The following is an 18,147-nucleotide window of genomic DNA, read 5'->3' as shown; positions in this document are numbered from 1 at the left end:
TGCATATATTTTTTCCTCTCATTTGAACTGAAATACAAATTCAGACGTAGCCTGATCAAATGCAAGAAGCAACCGCTCTGCAGTTAGTTACTGCAGCAAAGACCTCCCAGACATATCAAACACAAGAAACAGAAACAAGCACAAATAGACCCAGACATGATAATGCACAACAAATACACACGATAACTGGGTACAGGTAGCAGAATCCTTGTCCTGGAGAAGGGAAACAATGGTGCCTATTCCCCTTACAACCAATTTGCCTGGCAGTGGGCATTACAATAGCAGAAAGACGTACAGAAACTCAAAGAGTTCGAAGAATATCAGCTGCAAAAATTGTCTGATGGAAACTATGATGTCTATGGGGAAAATATCTCAGAAATATAAACACCAGGAATGAAGTGGTACTATACAGAATGTTTGGCATGGAACAGAGTGAAGCGTGCTGTCTCTATAGCTCAAATCTTTGGAAAGGAAGATTTAATTCCTTTGGACAGAAAGGAGTATTAAACTACATCACCACCAAACGTACCTAATCCAATAATGCCCAAGGTCTCCCCTCTGATCCTGGCAGCTCCAGAAGCCACTTCCCGAATCTGTTCAACGCTTTGTACTCTCGTGCCTTCCCGCAAGGCCTGGTGAAGCCAGGTGGTTCGTCTGTACAAGTTCAGAATGTGGCACATGGTAGAATCCGCTGTTTCTTCTACAGAGGCAGCTGGCACGTTACACACTGCAATCCCTGCAAAGAACGGGTGGAAAGGATAACAGGTTGCCAAACATTTCTTTCTTCTTCCCGTTTAACAGCAATCCCTGAGTATGACGTTTACATTTACAGCTATTTCAATACCTATTTTGCACTAAATACAATGTTCCTGACAGCAATGACAGGCAAACATTTGACAAACTAGTTAAGAAGTACAAGCAAACTTCCTCTTCTCATTTTTTTTTTTTCTTTTACTATTTACTGTTTCTCCACATTAAGGCAAACAACAAATGGACAACCGAAACCACAGAAGTAAGTATATAGAGGTCAGGTAGCTTAGTAACCAAATCAATATGTTAGTAAGTGCTTTATGTGCACAGTGGGTTCCATGCTTTGAATAGCAGGAAGAAATACATGCTTTTCTCTCACCACAAAGTCAGTGAGGTTAAAGATCACTGTTTGCACTTCATTGTGTGAGTTAACTTTCTGCTACTGAGCAGACACCCTCCCAAAAGCTGTCTACGTGTTACAAAAAATATTTAACTTAAAATGAAAACCACTCTTATAAACCTTAATGAAATACTATTTCCAAGACATAAATAGGTTGTAATAACACAGGGAGGAACAATCTGTTTCCTGTTGCATAGGAGTTTGTAGAGGTGTCACACATAGAATCCAAGTCATTTCTTGGTCCTTCATATTAAAGAAAACTCATTTAAATTTCAATACTGAAATACGAAATCTGCTTCTGCATTGAACGCGAAGGTAACACTAAACTTCAGCTAATTTAAAAATGCATTTTCCTAATAATAGTTGAAAAAGCTGTAACGTCAAGAAGCTGAAAGACTCCACAGGCTGTGCTGGAAGGAAAACTCATTCAAGACTCAAGGTACTCCATTTTTACTTAAAAAGAAACAAAAGAAAAGGCATTGATTGTAATGGAATGTAAGTCAGTTCATTCTGGTTTGGTCTTCTTTATTAGCTTTTACCTTCCAGTACTGAATATACAGCAGTGAAGCAAAATGTTTACTTGAAAAAGTTTGCAGTGTTTCTGACCTGTCTTCATTCTTTCTATTTACTGCATGTTCATTCTCTAATCATCAGCTCCTATTAATGCTCCTCTCTTAATTCTGCTGACTGAGACCAAAACCAGCATAATTCCATGGTGGAGAAAAAAAAGTGTTCTGTATACTAATAAAAATAACCTTAATACTGTTTTCCCTGTCAAGCTGTTTGGGTTTTACATAAATAAATATTCAGTGAGCCTTCAGCTAATACCAGTATGTCTTGTGAAGCAAGAAAGGAAACCCAACATTCATTTCAATAAGACTAATGACAATAATCTGACAATAAATAAGCTTATATCTTATATAAAAGCTTGCATGTTTGTCTGTTTTCCATTTAAATGCCTTCATTCTGCTGCCCAGTACTTCCTACAGCCAACATAAGGAAGCTCAGAACTACTTTTCTTTCCTCTGCTGTAGTGTGTGCTGAGTCACTGCTCTGTGGACTTACACAAAGATAAAACTATCACTATTAATGCTGGCATCCTGCTAACATCAATGGCAGTACGAAACTCACCATATTTTAAAAATGAAAGAAAGAGAATGAATGAGGGGAAAAGTGGATGATTAAAATACAAAACCTCTTTAAGCGCATCATATTAAACAGCTGTGTTTGTTTAGGTCTTTCATGGAGCAAAAAAAAATGCAGGCTCTAGATTGCAAAATGAATTTAATAACCATGTCTCCTAAAAGCTGGCATCAATTATAAAAGATAATGCCTTAAAATGACCTTAAGAAGTTATACTGCATATGTGGGAAGAGATGCAAAGAAATTGAGCCTGCCTTATATTTTCCTCCCTAATACTTTAAGAATATGATAGTTTAACTCCTAAATTGTAGGAACACTTTCCCCCCCCATTTTCCCCTTCATTAAAAACAGCTGGCTTCAAAAAGGCCTGGTAAACCATACAGGCAGTGTGGTAAAGACAATGCTCTGAAGAAAAGAGATGCTGCACATCAGAAAAGATAACGCACTCTTGTCCATTCCTTCTATGCTCCTTTCCCCAATGCTTTGTTTTCAATGATCAATGTTTAATGTTGAAATACTTAGTAGGCAACAGGTGTTACCCTTGATTCACATTTCACTTGCATGTAGTTACATTTACAACCTGCATCTAATTTCTAGTCAACAACTAACAATCTGGAGCAAAACAGACCAGATCATAAAGACGTCACCCGAGGAACATCTGTTTGCATGCATTTCAAGAAGTGGGAACGTGAAAACAACAGTGAAAAGCTGGTAACAACCTCATCATTATGCTCTCTGAAAATTACTCCAAAAGTTGCTATGAAATTTCAGGAGAATGTCAGACCTTACGGTCCAACTCTGTACTGTATTTCAAGACTGAATAAAACCCTCTTACAACTAACTCTCACGTTAATTCCTTGAGAAGCATATTCAACAAATGAAGAGATTTGTCCCAGGAGCAGTGAGTTAGATACTAACTCCAACCACTTTGCCCCAGTTACCAGGAGAGATTTTACACTGCAAGTCTTCCAGCATTTACTGGCTTTAGAAGGAGACAACTATATTTTGTAAATACTGGAATACACAAATGAGATGCATCTTAACTGCATAACTCAGTCTAATCACAACCTAAGAACTGAATTATTAGCATTGCATATGAATGAGAATTCCCCAAGTCTCCAATACTGCGGCTTGGAGAGTAATGTGAATGCATATAAATTGTAAGTTTTACTTACCATTCAGCACGTAGACCTGCCCAAGAGCCAACAAACCAGCACAGATAGTCCACTCATCAGGGATTCTCCACACAAATCAGACTCATGACAGGTCTGAGACCTTTGATCCAGACCCAGGTCTTTGGCTTTGAATACAGAATTTTACCCCAGGGCAATCCCTACATGCGTGTCTGGTTTTTAGGGCCCAGCTTATGCACCCAGCTTTGGTACCACTAACAAATATTCATCTACTGATAAACAGACCTGTATTACAGCTCCTCACTACATCACTGGGCTACTACTAAGACTAAGGACTGTCACATGGAAGTAAACAATTCTGAGATCTTCCCAGAGCATAATGGGAAACCGTTTATTATTTAAACATATTAGATTAGATATAAGGAAGAATTTCTTCACAATTACGGGGCTCTGGCACTGCTACCCAGAGAGCTGTGGATGCTCCATCCCTGGAGGTGCCCCTGCTGGGTTGGATGGGGCCCTGGGCAGCACCCAGACCATGGCAGGGGGTTGGGGCTGGGTAGGCTTTAAGGTTCTTTCAAATGTGAGCCATTCTATGTTATCTGTTACTTTCAATCTACTCAGAAAATAAACAAAAAAAAAATACACAGACATTTATTTCCAGTTATACATTTTTATACAAAGGACAGATCAGACTATTGCTTTCTTCCAGTGAAGCACTAAGCACAGTCTTCATAGTTCCCATATCTAAATTTATTCTGAAGCAGCAACAGCTGATTCCTCTATAAAATCGATATTTCTGTATTATGGAGTGCTGTAGCACTAAATCTCATGTATCATAAATAAGCTCCAGACAGTTGATAATGATCACATTTTTTATTCAAACAGTAGTAGTTTTCCATGCTGATGGAATTATATTTTGTGATTGGATTACACAAGACAGTACTTAAAAATACACAACTGAAGTAAAAAAGAAAAAGAGAGGAAAAAATTATAGCCGTACTCTTTGGATTTATCTTGAACAAGCAGACTGCCATCCTGTCACAAAGCCATTAATATTATCACTTAATTAACTAATGCTAATATCTCTATAATGATTTTTTAAACAGTGATGAGAAAATCATACAGCTCACATACTATGTTAGTATAAATTGTAGGGGAAATATTAACACAAAGACTCAGATGCTATCAAGTTTCTAGAGGCAAGTGTAAGATGTAAAAGAAAGTCTCTAATAATCATACCTAAATCTCCAGCAGATTTGATGTCAATATTATCAAAACCACTGCCGATTCGGACAATTATTCGAAGTGCTTTAAATTTCTCCAGGTCTTCTCGTGTTAAAGTGATAGTGTGATACATCAGTGCACCCACTGCTTCATTTAGTACCTACAAGTAAAACAAGAGAAATAAATACTTAATATTTTCCTTTCATAGGATCTCAATCATGTATACAATCTTTCAAGTACTAAAGACTGTACAAGATTAAGTCTAGGTTTCTTATTTTAAACAGTATTTGTCCAAGTATCTTCAAGTCTACTCAGGGTTGTTGTTTTTTTCCCTTTCTGACATGCCTATTCTAGCACAATGAGATTAGCTTTACGAAAGGCTCAGTATTTGTGCTCTGTTTAAGAGGGAAAGCTCATTTCACAGGAGATATTTTGCAATACTGGACCCTAAATACAGGGCTGCATTTGTACACACATCCTGAAAACAAAACATGAGAGCAGACACTCAATTTTAACAATAAGCATTTTTTTGTTTAGGCAGCTGACATTCAGTTTTGAATGAAATAACAGAGCAATCACACAGTGGTACAGGCATCCACTGCACTATTAAACCTCTCTATACCTGAATAGAAAACATTCAGTAATCATTACAAAACCCTTGGACAACAGGGACTGAAATCAGCCCATTTATACACAGAGCATGTGTCCTTAGTTTAGTGATGGTGCAACTATCTAAGCTCTTGATGATGGGACACTGAAATAAATACCACAACTGAGATTATCCAGCAAAATTAGGAATGAAGAAAGAGTACCAAGGCAAAAACATTGCAGAAGTAAAACCTGACAAAAGTAAAAGCAAAAATAAGCTGACAGGACCATCAAGATTTTAATCTCTCTCAAATGATGTGAATATACCTCTAACCTACTCAAGAAAGGTTAATAGAAAGGGGTGTGAAGGAAGTTAGCAAGCACTGTGCAGCAGTTCTCAAATTCTACTTGTAAAGACTCTCTCAGCTGAGCTACTTCTGCTCATGTGAGCATTTTGTAGGGTAAGGTAATATCAGAGCCAACAACCAACATCAATAAAAATAAAACCTACAGAAAAATACAATCTCACACACAAAGCATGACAACGAGGTACTGGAACACAAGAGCTGCAACTGTAACTTTAAAAAACTAAAATATACAGAATATTCTAATAGAAAATGTCAACAAAACCCATGAAAATAAGAGAGAACTGCTCCTAACTGAATGCCCCACGGAATAATCTGTATTTCAATAGGTGTTCCAGGACTGGCAACCCCAGCTCTGAGATCACAGAATCATAGAATTACCCAGGTTGGAAAATACCTTGAAGATTATCAAGTCCAACCGCAGCCTAACCATAGTACCCTAACTCTAACAACCCTCTGCTAAATCATATCCCTGAGCACCACATCCAAATGGGTCTTAAACACATCCAGGGATGGTGATTCAACCACCTCCCTGGGGAAATGAGAATCCTTTGAGCAGAAGTTACTTGCAAGACTGAGAACTACAAGAAAATTAGAAGTTACACAGCCTTGAAGTAAGCAGCTACAATGTAATTCGAAGAACAGCTGTAGACTCTGAAGATTTAAATGGTTACATGCACATAGAACTCCTTGATCTTAATGGTACAAGTCCTTTGGAGATTACATCCAGAAATCATCCATCAGCATGACTGCTCTCATCAGAGAGTGTTTATAATCCACACGTATTAATAAGCAGTGATTGTATCTCCTCTCAGCAGTTGTTTGGCTGCGCTTCACAGGCCCAGTTCTTCTAGACTCCTCCAGGCTGGTCCCTCTCTACCCTCTTGATGCACTCATTCAAGCACAAGGTCAGCTCTCTGGGGGGTGACCCAGCTGCAAATGCTGCTATTTGAGACTCCCCTCTCTATTACACCAACACTAGTATACTTAGTGGAAATCCTTCCTAATGAAGCCTCATGTGATGAACACTTCTGCATGGCCAACAGCACACCGAGAGCCCTTGGTAAAAACATAAACCTGGATCCATCTCTTCCTAATGCACACCTTACTTTGCACTCTCAAGTTTCCAGCACGACTTCTTCCTTCTCCAAGTCACAATCTCGAGTTCTACACTGATGCATTTCCATGCTTCTGGCTTTGAGGTCCTGAAGATCTCTGTGATTTCCTGGCCCTCTCCAGTTGGCCACGTCCTCCATCCTGCATTGTATCACACACCACTGCTGCTTCTTTAGGGGTTGCTGCACCGTTGCTCACACATAACGTGCAGTAACTCACAGCAATGCACCCGAGACTGATGGGACAGGCAGACCCTTCTTTCTTTGCCCTCCAGAACTGGAAAGGGCCAGAGTGTTTGCCTCAAGAACCAATGTAAACAAGGGCTAAATACAGACAAATGGACTTAGGCATTTCATCTGGGAATTTCACTTCATAATCATACATCTTTTATTAACTCAGTTAGTCAAGACTGTAATTTGCACTCTGTGAGCACTGGTCTGGACTCATTACACTATGGTTTTGAGTCCATTCAGTTCTGGCCTAGCATGAGCATATCAAAGTATTTGCTAGTATAAGAATGTACTGAATGAAAAGGAACATCATTTTTCAACTACGGCTCAATGCTGACATTAACCATTTCCACATTCATTTATTCATTACATGAGGTATGAAACCAAAAGATACGACAAATCTTTTATGATTTTCTTTTTACTGTTAAGAGCTTCTAGGATTATGGATGAGTTAGCAAAGAAACGCACTGCCAGCATGTAGTCTTCTGCTGCCGTACATTATCTCACATTAATTTTGCTAATTAAATTATATTACTGCTTTCAGTAACCAGCCAAGTGACAGAAGTATATCAAAAAAGCAAAAACAAATAGGGAATCTGAAGTTAGAAACATTCTGCACTGAGATTAATGTTAATAATGCCACTTAGAGCTTTAACAACAGAGTTTCTGTACTTTGATATTATTTGTACAAATTACATTCCAAGCCATTAAATATTAAACATACTTAAGTCTAGTAAGATTCTTAGATCAAAAATAAAACTTGAACTAAATCTGAGTAATACATGAAACTGAAATCCAGCAGAAACATGCAGGTCTGGAATCTACTGCGGTTATGATACCAAAGTAAAAATCAACCCCTGACAATTTGCACTACAGACATAATAAACAAGCAGGCTAGAAATGTCAGGTATGTGGCAGTCAGACAATACTCCTTTCCTGCATGGAAATGGAACAGGCAAAGTTTGACACAGCACAAACACAGCAGCCATTTCTGCTTTCATCTGACTGCAGTTGGCCTTTTTTGGAAGAAAGGATCTGAGATAAAAGTTGAAACACAGGACACAGGTTGGACTACATAATCATTTGGTGACAGAAGGAACTATCTGCATCATTGTTCTGCCATCAGCTACTGACTTACTTCTAGGTGGAGGTACAGAAAACTTGCTGAATGCCTTTTTCATACCCTCTGCAGTGAGCTGACATCGTTTCCAAGCAGAACTGTTCAGACAGGTCTTTTTGCTGTTCTTCAACCTCAGAATGACTACTTTGCTTTCACAATATGTCACCTCTCCAAGGTGCTTAGAGAACTGCTGACACTTGTAGGAAACATTCCTACTTCAAAGAATTTAACAGATCTTGAGTAGTGAATGTAGTTGAAGGCTCAAATCCTTATTAAACATTTCCCTTTCAGTTTTGTCATCGTTTCAACACCATTTTAGCCATCACAAATACCACATGGTGACCATTACAACATACAGGCCTCATATTATTTGAATAAGAGCTCAGTGTCTTGAGCATTTTAGCAAAAAGCATAAGAGTACTATAAAACGCTAATGGAATAGCAAACCAGTTTGCTCTTTGGTTGATCTAGAAGTACAGCACTTCTCACTACCAACAACTGGTCTCAAAGGCTTGCAGATCAATCCAGATCATAACACAGTACATCCAGTGCCAAACTCCTTCAATGCAGAGACAGAAGACATTTATAAAACAAATACAGAATGACAGCACAGTGTTATTTCCTAAAAAGACCTCTCAGAAATCATTACCAGAAGTGATATATTCCATCTGGTTCTAGAAATGACAGGGTATTGCATTTCTTGGACTTGAACCTTGCTGTGTCATCCCCAGTTAAATCTTCCAGTGTCGCCAGAAGTTACTTTTGCACATTCAGGTAGACAATGCATTTCACTTAAGTTGAGTAGGCCTTGCATTACTTGACAAGCAGAAGAGCAGCAATCCATGAAATTCATAGTCCGTATTATAAGGGAAGGTTGGAGGAAGCTTCTAACTGTTCGAAAAGACCCATCAGAACAATGTGATGGATCCATACAAAACAAACACATTGAAAACTAATATAACCCAGTGTGCTCAAACAGCAGCCAGCAGGTCCCCAAATACATCAGTTTGTGCTGCTCTTTAGTTCCAGCTTCTATATACGAGACAACAGCTCGACCTTTGATTCCTACCATCAGCATCACTGTCAGTAACACATCCAATTCACGAAACACACTTTCACCAGGACACTGCCCTAGTGGTCTTCTACTGATTTACTGCTATTAGTTCATACACTTAAACATTACTACTTCATTTTATATCTTATATAAATACAAACAAGTATAAAAAATTTAACCTGAATTATTCAAGTGACAAAGGTCACTGGAAGTTTGGTGGCCCTGCCAGGCAGGGGGGTTGGAACTTAATGATCCTTGAGGTCCCTTCCAACCCAGGTCATTCTGTGATTCTGTGAAGGTAAAGAGAAACAGCTACAGCTCTATACAGCACATGGGAAAACTCTGACAAACTGGAAATGTGGGAACAAAAACAATCTGGATTATGGAGTTCTAGAACTGGAAGGCAAAAAAGGCTTTAAATGGAAGATCTTTTTATAAAGATTCCTATGCATTAACTTGTACGCACTATTAACATCACAGAACTGTGTAGCATTTCAATTCAAGACACTAGGGTGGATCAAACTTCTTTGCCAGTGGATCACTGGATTATGAAAGTCATTGATAACAAGGCATCAACCCACGGAACTGCGTCAAAAAAAGCTGTTAATAACCATCAGCAATTTTCAAGGCCCAGTGATCCTTAGTGAAGATCCAGTACCAGGAAATGAAGCAGAATGCTTGCTGCTAACTGTGCACATAGCACAGCCTGCTCTGCCTGTAGGATCGATACAAGCTGCTTGCTGGGCACAGCAGCCCTGTGTGCAGGTGCTGCCAGCTGGCTGCTAAGGCTGCACTTGATCTCTAAGCATGACCAGTGACAAGTCAGGCAGAATGGTCAATGTAATCTGCTGGACAACTACCATGTTGGGAATGTATCAATATAAACTACAGTGCTGGTGCAAATGCAAAGTTACAGCTTCACTTTTAAATGGATAAGAACCTGAAGCTGCAAAAATTATCTTACTTTACCATTAATAAGACAGAAACAAATCAAGCAGTCATCTGAACAGCAGCAGCGTGTTTGATTTGTCTCAGTTTCCAAACATGTGTTGCACTATGAAAGTTCTTCAGCTTCTCTTTGAAACAGTCTTAAATAGTAACTGGAAACACTTCTACAGTTCATCCCTACACAGACCAGCGACTGAAAACACCCGGTCCTACTCCAACAAACAGGAAGCTCAACTATTCAATGTTATCATTTACAACAAAGCTATGGAAACACAGTATTCTTGCAAAGGTAATTTTGGTTTGTGCTTTTAGCAGAGGTCAAGGAATGTGAGGCATTTTAGCTTTACTAACCCTTGCAAGGCTGCAGTGTGGGTTTACCACTCAGACTAAATCAGCACTTCCAGCTCAGTACTGCATCTTCCTCAATGTTTTGAGGAACTGGGCGTCTGAAAGAAGCAGTAAATCCTGCCAAAACAACCTCCTGCCTTTTTTCCTTCTAACTGAAGATGTAGGAAACCACAGAAATGAAAAAGAAAATAAATAAATAAAATGAGAAAACATGTCCAGTTTCTTTCTTCAGCACGTACATTTTGCTCTATAGCTCATTTGTCATCAGCTGTGCTTCTGTCTCTTTCATTCAAGTTTGCAGGGATCCCTTTATTTTTCCTCTGCTGGACTTAACACTTCTATTACCAGAGTTTGCATATTATTTCTATGCATAGCTCCTTCTAGCCAGGAAGTGCACTTTTTCTCACTCTATATGTAATGAAGTCACTGAAGGGAAAAGGCAGATTTACACAATTAATTGTAGAAGAAATAAAAAGCAATTTAACATACTAACTTTAATTGATATTAATATGATCTCAAATAAATAAATATAGATCAAACCATCACTTCAAATCTTGAAGTGAATTTCTACCCCAAATGACTCAGTGAAGTCTCCTGAGAGGCGAAGAAAGACCAGTTCCCATTTCCCACCAGCTCCCCATGATACAGTCTGAATGACAAAATGCTCAACTTCACATCGCCGTGTACAGTCTTTATAATAAGAGAGAACCGAGAAGCCCAAAGCTTAAATGACTGTTGCATCCTGTTACAAATACCTACAACAGCCCTGAACACAAACCACCCTCCCCACTGAGATGGGGAGTGGCAAACATAGAAGTAATTTTAAAAGTCAATAAAGCCCTACATACATGTAACTTCTGAACTATAATAAGTGTCTTCAGCTGCAAAGTTACTGCAGTACTTTGGGTCACTCTCAGTAAAAATCAGGACTCACTTCAGCACTGACAGCCTTCTCAAAGCAATGAAATATACCCTCACCACCCAGCCTGCTTTACAACCAGCAGCACCAGTAACACATCTTTGACCTGAGGTGAAGCAGAGTTCTAATACAAGCGATTATTTACTTGTGACTTGCTTAAAGTCAAGCTACTTATTTTCCATACATCTATTTCTTCAGCCATAAAAAGAGAATGAGAAATAAGAGCTCTGCCATAGGGAAATCCCCACAGGACTGAAACTTGCACACTAACCTACCTGAAGAAAACTCTTCTATCTCCTCCTTCACAATTGTATTTAGAAAGCGAATGTCCATTACCAAATATATTTTAATTAACAAGGCAGTGCCATATAGAACAGCCAGGAATATGCATTATAAATCTACAAACATTTTAAATACTGCTTTGGATAAGCAACCCCTGATTTTAAAACCTCTCCTGAGAAAAATAATTACATTCATTGAAGCACCATTTCCAAACAATGTATTAGACAGGCAGTACTCAAATACAGGTACTCTTCACTATAGCTCTAAAATGGGTTGAAGGAGGACATTTTTTCATAAGTAAGCAAACAACTGAAGTGAAAAGTGATCACTCTGCATAGGCAAAGCAGGGCTCTGCATTTCATAAACTGATCTATGTTATATTCCTTTAAAATGGATGAGGGTTTGTGATTTCTGACACAGAAGTACATCGTCTGGCAGAACACAAACTGCAAACCCGAGTGTTTTAGGACTGCATCAACCTTTGAACTAATGAAAATCTGTATCATGACAACATAGTTGTTGCTAGTGAAAACACACTTTATAGATACATTATTGGGTTCAATAAGAGTTAATTCTTTTAATGTAAGAAACAATGGAAGCATATTTAGCATATGCACTAAATACAAATATTTGTAAAGATCAGCAACAGATTACCTGTGTTACTCATCAAGTTTCAGTTACTTTCTTTCCCTAAGCTACAACTTGAGATACACATGCTGGCTTTCAACCTCCATAATTCATTCACTACACGTCACAGATAAGGGAAAATATTTGGTGTATCTAAGGAAAGGCAATTGTGCCACTCAGGAATTCCCCACTGATGCATTAAAAATAAATGACGTGGATTTATGTAAGCAAAGCAGAACACTGTGCAGGTGGTGCAGCTGTCAGTGTTCACCTGAAGAGCAGACAGCTATTATTTACCAATAGGGTGAAACAGCATTGATATTGCTTATTCTTCATGTGCTATTTAGTCCTTCTAACTGGAATCCAGCTATCCCACATGCCACGTTTCTGATGACGGTGTGAGACAGGAAAAGAGTAAAATCCAAACAGCATTTAAACATGAAAAACAGACAGAAATAAGCCCTTATATTACATTTCTTGAGACACATGATTAAGAGAAAAGGCCTTTTTCAGCCTTTACAAATGAACTTTAAAAAAACCCAGAATCTCAAATTACTAATGAATACAAAGAAGTTCTCACTTGTTTGTATCTGGTCTCAAATTATTTACTTCTAGGCTCCTTTGCCACAACAGTAAACATTTCCAGCGGCACACACAGCAAAAACACTCATATCTTTCTATGTATGAAATTGGCATTAGGTTTCACTAAAATCTTATTCTCCCAAAATGGAATGTCACAACACAATAAAAGATCAAAAGAACATTAAGCCAATACACTGCAGAAAACAATTTATAAGATCATCCTTGACAACTGTTCTGACAAAAGCATATTCCTGTATGGAGAACAAATCTGCATCTGAGAGCCACCAAGGAATACAAGGCTTTACAAGAGCAGAGTCACCTCTTATTTTTGTCTGAAACATGAGAACCAGCTGTTTTAGTTTGCTGTGCTGTCACAGCATAAAAAAGCTCTTTAATCATCCACTGCTGGGGAAAAAAATAAAATATACAACAGTCACTCTTAAAAATCTTGAAAGTTTTAACAATGGAAACTTTTTTTTCAGGATAAAAATATATTTCTTAGGCAGTTGGAAGCTGAGAAGTTTGTTGGTGGGTTCTCACCAAAAAAATGCTGGTATGAAAGGGACTACATAAAAATTATTCTTGTAGTAACAGAAGGGAAAACATTGTATTGGTAACCTATGCAAGTGGCTGGTTTAATAAGAAAGTCAATAAAAAGATTAAGTTTTCCATCACGTACAGATATCAGGCTCTAAAATGTTTAAGCAATGCTATATAAGAAAATGAAAAGTAAATAAGCAATTAAAACAGTTAGTGAAAAGCTTCTGAAATAACAAGCCTAAGGGTTACTATAATTAGCATAGAACAAGCTTAACAATATCTTTGTAGAGAAGCAAGATTATTGGTGCAATTCAGCCCAGCTGACGCAATGCCTTCATATCTGAAGCACGCTCAGCAGTGCACACAACCATACGCTCTGTTTGCAGAAGCAGATGTAGACACACAGCAAGCCTTAATGTTAATACTTGGATTTGTATTCATCTGTTATGGATCTTCAATGGAGAGGGGAAACATTGATTCTCCTGGAACAGATCCAGCTGACCTCCTCTGCCACCAAATTCATTCCAGTTTTTACCTCCACAAAAGCAGGTTTCACCCTATCAGGTAAAGGAACACTTGGCAGCTGAGGCTTTCTCTGCTAACAGCCAACAATAACTTAATTAAAATTAATTCTATATCCACAAAAGTACAGATGTGGAAAGGTTCTACTGCTGTCTAAGGAGCAAAGAAGATTTGGGGTAGATGTTAGGCCTTCATGCTGAAAGAAGCCTTCAAAAGAGAACATACAGGCATGTAAGCCAGCTGGCACCCTTAGCTATCATCACTAAAAATGAGTATGCCTCTAAAAACAATGAGAAATCCTTTGAAAGCATTAGAAGCCACTACTTCTTTTACATGTCTCCAAATCATCAGCAAAGGCACAAGTTTCAGTGATAACGTACAGCTACAAGGCAATTCTAAATGTTTATAGAGAATAGATTTTTGGTTAGCCTTGGGTTTGAAACCCCAGCATGAATTCACAGCGCACGCACCTTCTAAGCCAACAGTTGGCTAAGCAGAGCAGTTTGAAAGTCCTTTGCAGAGCCAATTCAACACTGATATTTGGCTTTCCGGTGGAAAGCTTAGCAACAGCGTTTCCAAGAAGCATTTCAAAACATCATGTAATGCAGTTTTCCCAGATACAATGCTCTCCCCAAATCTAATTCGGCTGGTGAGCATACGGGCAAGACCCAGCCAAGGATGCACTGCACAGAAGGCATAATCTGACACAGACATTTTTCACCTTTCTTCATCACTTCTAATAAATTAATGTGATTTACGGGTCCTTTAATTATTAACCCAACTACAAAGTCTAAACACAAAACACAATATCTGTAATCATTAAATTCTTATAAAAATGTCTTCTAGAACACTGTATTTTCATTGCAATATTACCTTTTCATGAATTTCTTGTGTAGACTGAGCATCACAAAATGCCACTGTGGCTACATCCTTCAGAATAGGCATTTCTACTGTACAATCCCTGCCATCCAGCAATGCTACCAACGGGCGTGGGTGCATGGGCCCATTCATGATCGGAGGTCGAATGCCTATGAAGAAACAGAGAAGACGAGTTATTCAAGCCACGGAAATGTAATAAAAACAGGTTATAGCTAGTCTGCTTGTTCTGATGGCAGAACAAGATTTCAAGGATTGAAGCTATTAAAAACAGGAACAAAATCTACAGTCAGTAAACAAAGAACATTTCTCGCACTAAGAAAAAACGCAGCGAAGGCTCAGGAGGTTGAACAGTGGAAGGAAGCTGAAAACACTAAGGGAATAAGGCAGTGTTTTAAAGGACACTCTCACTGCACTGTTAAGAAGCGTCTATTCAACCTCAGCCAAGATTTGTATTTTGATTGGATTCCACACCTTTACGAGCTCCAGATAGAGTGAGAAAGATCTTGCCCAGGCTTGTACATTATGGAACACTATATGTAATTCAGTAAGGAGCTGAACATTGAATTTGCATATGACTGTGATCCGCTCCTACTAAAATTTAACTAATAAAAAAGCCTACAACAGCAAAAATGCGTATTTACTGAAGATCCATTGTCCAAGTATATGTGTTTAGTGCTTATCTATGCAGATCTGCTTCAATTCAGAAGTTTTACACAGTTATTTTGTTTGACGATCTAATGTATCATATTTAATCCACCACTGAAAGCTCCCTGGCAAAATATGAGCAAGATGCTCATCTCATCCCTAAACCAGCATCACACTTGGAGCATTGCAGGTTGATAAATAAATACACATTAAACATTCGGAGGAAGGAAAAAAAAAATCAGTTCAAAGTAGAGGCTTCATTTATATCCTCTTTATGGAGTCTTAAAATGAAAACTAATCTTCATAACGAGATATTCAGAGAGTATCTTTTTAGTGTATGGATGTCATAAATATATAAGAGTACTCCAGGGAATAATATTAAACCATTACATTTACACAAAAGCAGTTAAGCGTGGGTGGAAAAAAGGGACTTCCTGAAGAGATAAGGAAAAATGAAAACAAGAATACAGTACATGAATTTTCCCTCTTTCAAAACAAGTACTTTTAAACACCGCAGAGCGAAGCAGGGCAAATATTTCTTATGTGCAAATGCAAACGATGCTGTTGTGTGAATGTAAAGGTTTTGCTTCCTACTTTATAATCTGAATTGGCTCAATATGAATGCAGAAGGCATTCCTCAGCTACCCCACCCACTAGAAACCTCTGTATCTGAAGCCTCTGACAGAGTCAAAAAGCATGCCCTGAAAGACTGCCATATGCACAGCAAGTCCCAGTTCTGCATACAGGATACTCAGAGAAGGAAACCAGCAGCTGGGAAAAGGGCTTCGCAGGGAGCAGAACTGAGCAGCCTTACTACAGCCTGGCCATTACATTCTTCACCTATTCAAACAGTTCTTGTACTTAAAGATGAATCAACACAGGACACTGGGATTTCTCCTGTTCAGAACTGCTTATCCAGCAGCAAAAGGATCTCGCAGATGGGACACAGAAGGACAACAGATCCTTATAAATGCTTACGGTGCTCAGAAAAAGACAAATAATCCATTACTTCAGTAAACAGCACTTAATATCCCACCAAATATTGTTCATGGGAATCCAGCACCTTGCTAACCTACTGTCGGCTGTTACATCCCTGAACCCTCAATAGCCACACAACCTTCAGACAGGTATTATAATAAATAAAACACACTCTCCTAAAGTGGTACAGGATGCAGATGTAACACAAACATAGATTACAAATGCTACATACCTATCCCAAGAATAACTGCTATCCTCTAATGAGAACTTATTTATAACCCCCCCTATCTTTATTTTAAAGCACTCTAATATAAAGCATGTTATAGACTTGTTCACGTTTCACACCAAAATATGCAACTGCACTAATGAAATACAATTATGTTTTGAAGCCAATGTAAAAACAACACTGCAAGCCGTACCCATATTGAATATAATAATACTGAATAGAATAACCCTGCCTGTTGTACAAGTGAAATGTTAATGGTCAGCTTCTTAACCAGGAGTAAAGCCAGGATTTCAATGACGAGTTTGAAACCAAGCTGAAGTACATAAAATATACACGACTTTGCTAGAAATGTTTAAGATGAAAGAGGAGAAACGTGGCACAGCTGATTTCCCTCAGAGATAGCAAAAGATCTGTCAAGGGAAGAGCCCACACAGCCCAAATTGATAACGAGATTAAAAGCCATCCCTCTCAAAAATTCCTCTTCTCGCTAGAGCTGCCTCAGGAAAGCATAAAATACAGCACTGCAAAACACAGCTCTTTAAAATAACAATTTCTGTGAATCACACAGAGGTGCAGCCTGTTTTTCCCTTATGCCTTTAAAATGAATGCCAGAGCTCGAAGGCACGGCAGAGTAAGCGCAGGAGCTGAAAGCAGCAGAATAAGGAGGAGAACCCACCCCAGCAGCACCTCGGCATTGCTAACATTGCCCAGAACTCAAACACATCCACTGACCTTGACCACAAAAAGCCCACAAACCCCGGCTTGCCAAAATCCTTTCTGAACTGCAGCATGGACTTCCTGTTGCACAATCTTTCCGCCTAATCGCGCTATCACTGAATCGCAGACAATAACTCAACACTTAAGTAAACTTACAGGAACTTAATCACAGCGGCAGCCATGACTTGAAGTTTACATTTGTAGAGAAACGGTTTAACTATGAATCAGAAACGTTTGAACAAAAAAAAACTACCGCTTCCACCATTTAGCTACAATCTGCTGCTTCTGGAAACGTCGCGCTGCACCACGTGGTCGGTTTTGCAGCACCCCCTTGGAAAGGCAGGAGAAAATGATGTGTGTTTCAGAGCGGTATTTTCCACACCCCCATTAGCAGCAAATGATGCAGCTCAGAGCCAGGAACAGACCTGTAAAGTGGTCCAAAGCAACATTCAGCACCGCAAACACCAAACTCTGTTTAAAAAAATCACGTCACTTTGCTGGTTTATTTGATTACATGGTACAGCATTTTATGAAGCACAGATAGCAGAAGGCAAACATCCTCCCCCCATATCCTAGATCCTTTGTTAAGAGGAACCAAACTCAGCTTATCCTAAACTGAGACCTTCAGGAACCCCTACCAACCTGACACTTCTTAAGCCGAGCCTGACTTCCAGGGTCATGAATTCAATTTCACAGCCCTTTACAATCTTCAGTATTCTGAGGCAAAATAGCAGCCTGTCATCCCACCCTCATTTCCATGTCTTTAACTTCTCTTGCAGCCTCCTGCAATCTCAAACCAAAGCTTTTA

The 18,147-nt window shown here is 38.8% G+C and overlaps 1 protein-coding gene across 15 annotated transcripts in view; it reads right to left on the bottom strand.

Annotated features, from left to right (window-relative positions):
* CTBP1 (C-terminal binding protein 1) overlaps positions 1 to 18,147 on the bottom strand; it is a 199,058-nt gene that overhangs the window by 17,991 nt on the left and 162,920 nt on the right. For all 15 annotated transcript variants that reach the window (XM_085547494.1, XM_015862566.2, XM_085547496.1 and 12 more), the window contains 3 exons: positions 14,768 to 14,922; positions 4,669 to 4,813; positions 530 to 736 (listed from right to left, as the gene is read on the bottom strand). In XM_085547494.1, the coding sequence (XP_085403620.1) occupies positions 530 to 736; positions 4,669 to 4,813; positions 14,768 to 14,922 (507 nt within the window). The remainder of the gene's footprint in view (positions 1 to 529; positions 737 to 4,668; positions 4,814 to 14,767; positions 14,923 to 18,147) is intronic.

This window comes from Coturnix japonica, chromosome 4 (genome assembly GCF_054131305.1).
Source record: "Coturnix japonica strain WE chromosome 4, WE-NBRP24, whole genome shotgun sequence".
NCBI classification, from domain to species: domain Eukaryota; kingdom Metazoa; phylum Chordata; class Aves; order Galliformes; family Phasianidae; genus Coturnix; species Coturnix japonica.
The sequence above is the reverse complement of the archived record's forward strand: the minus strand, read 5'-3'. Positions and strand labels throughout refer to the sequence as shown.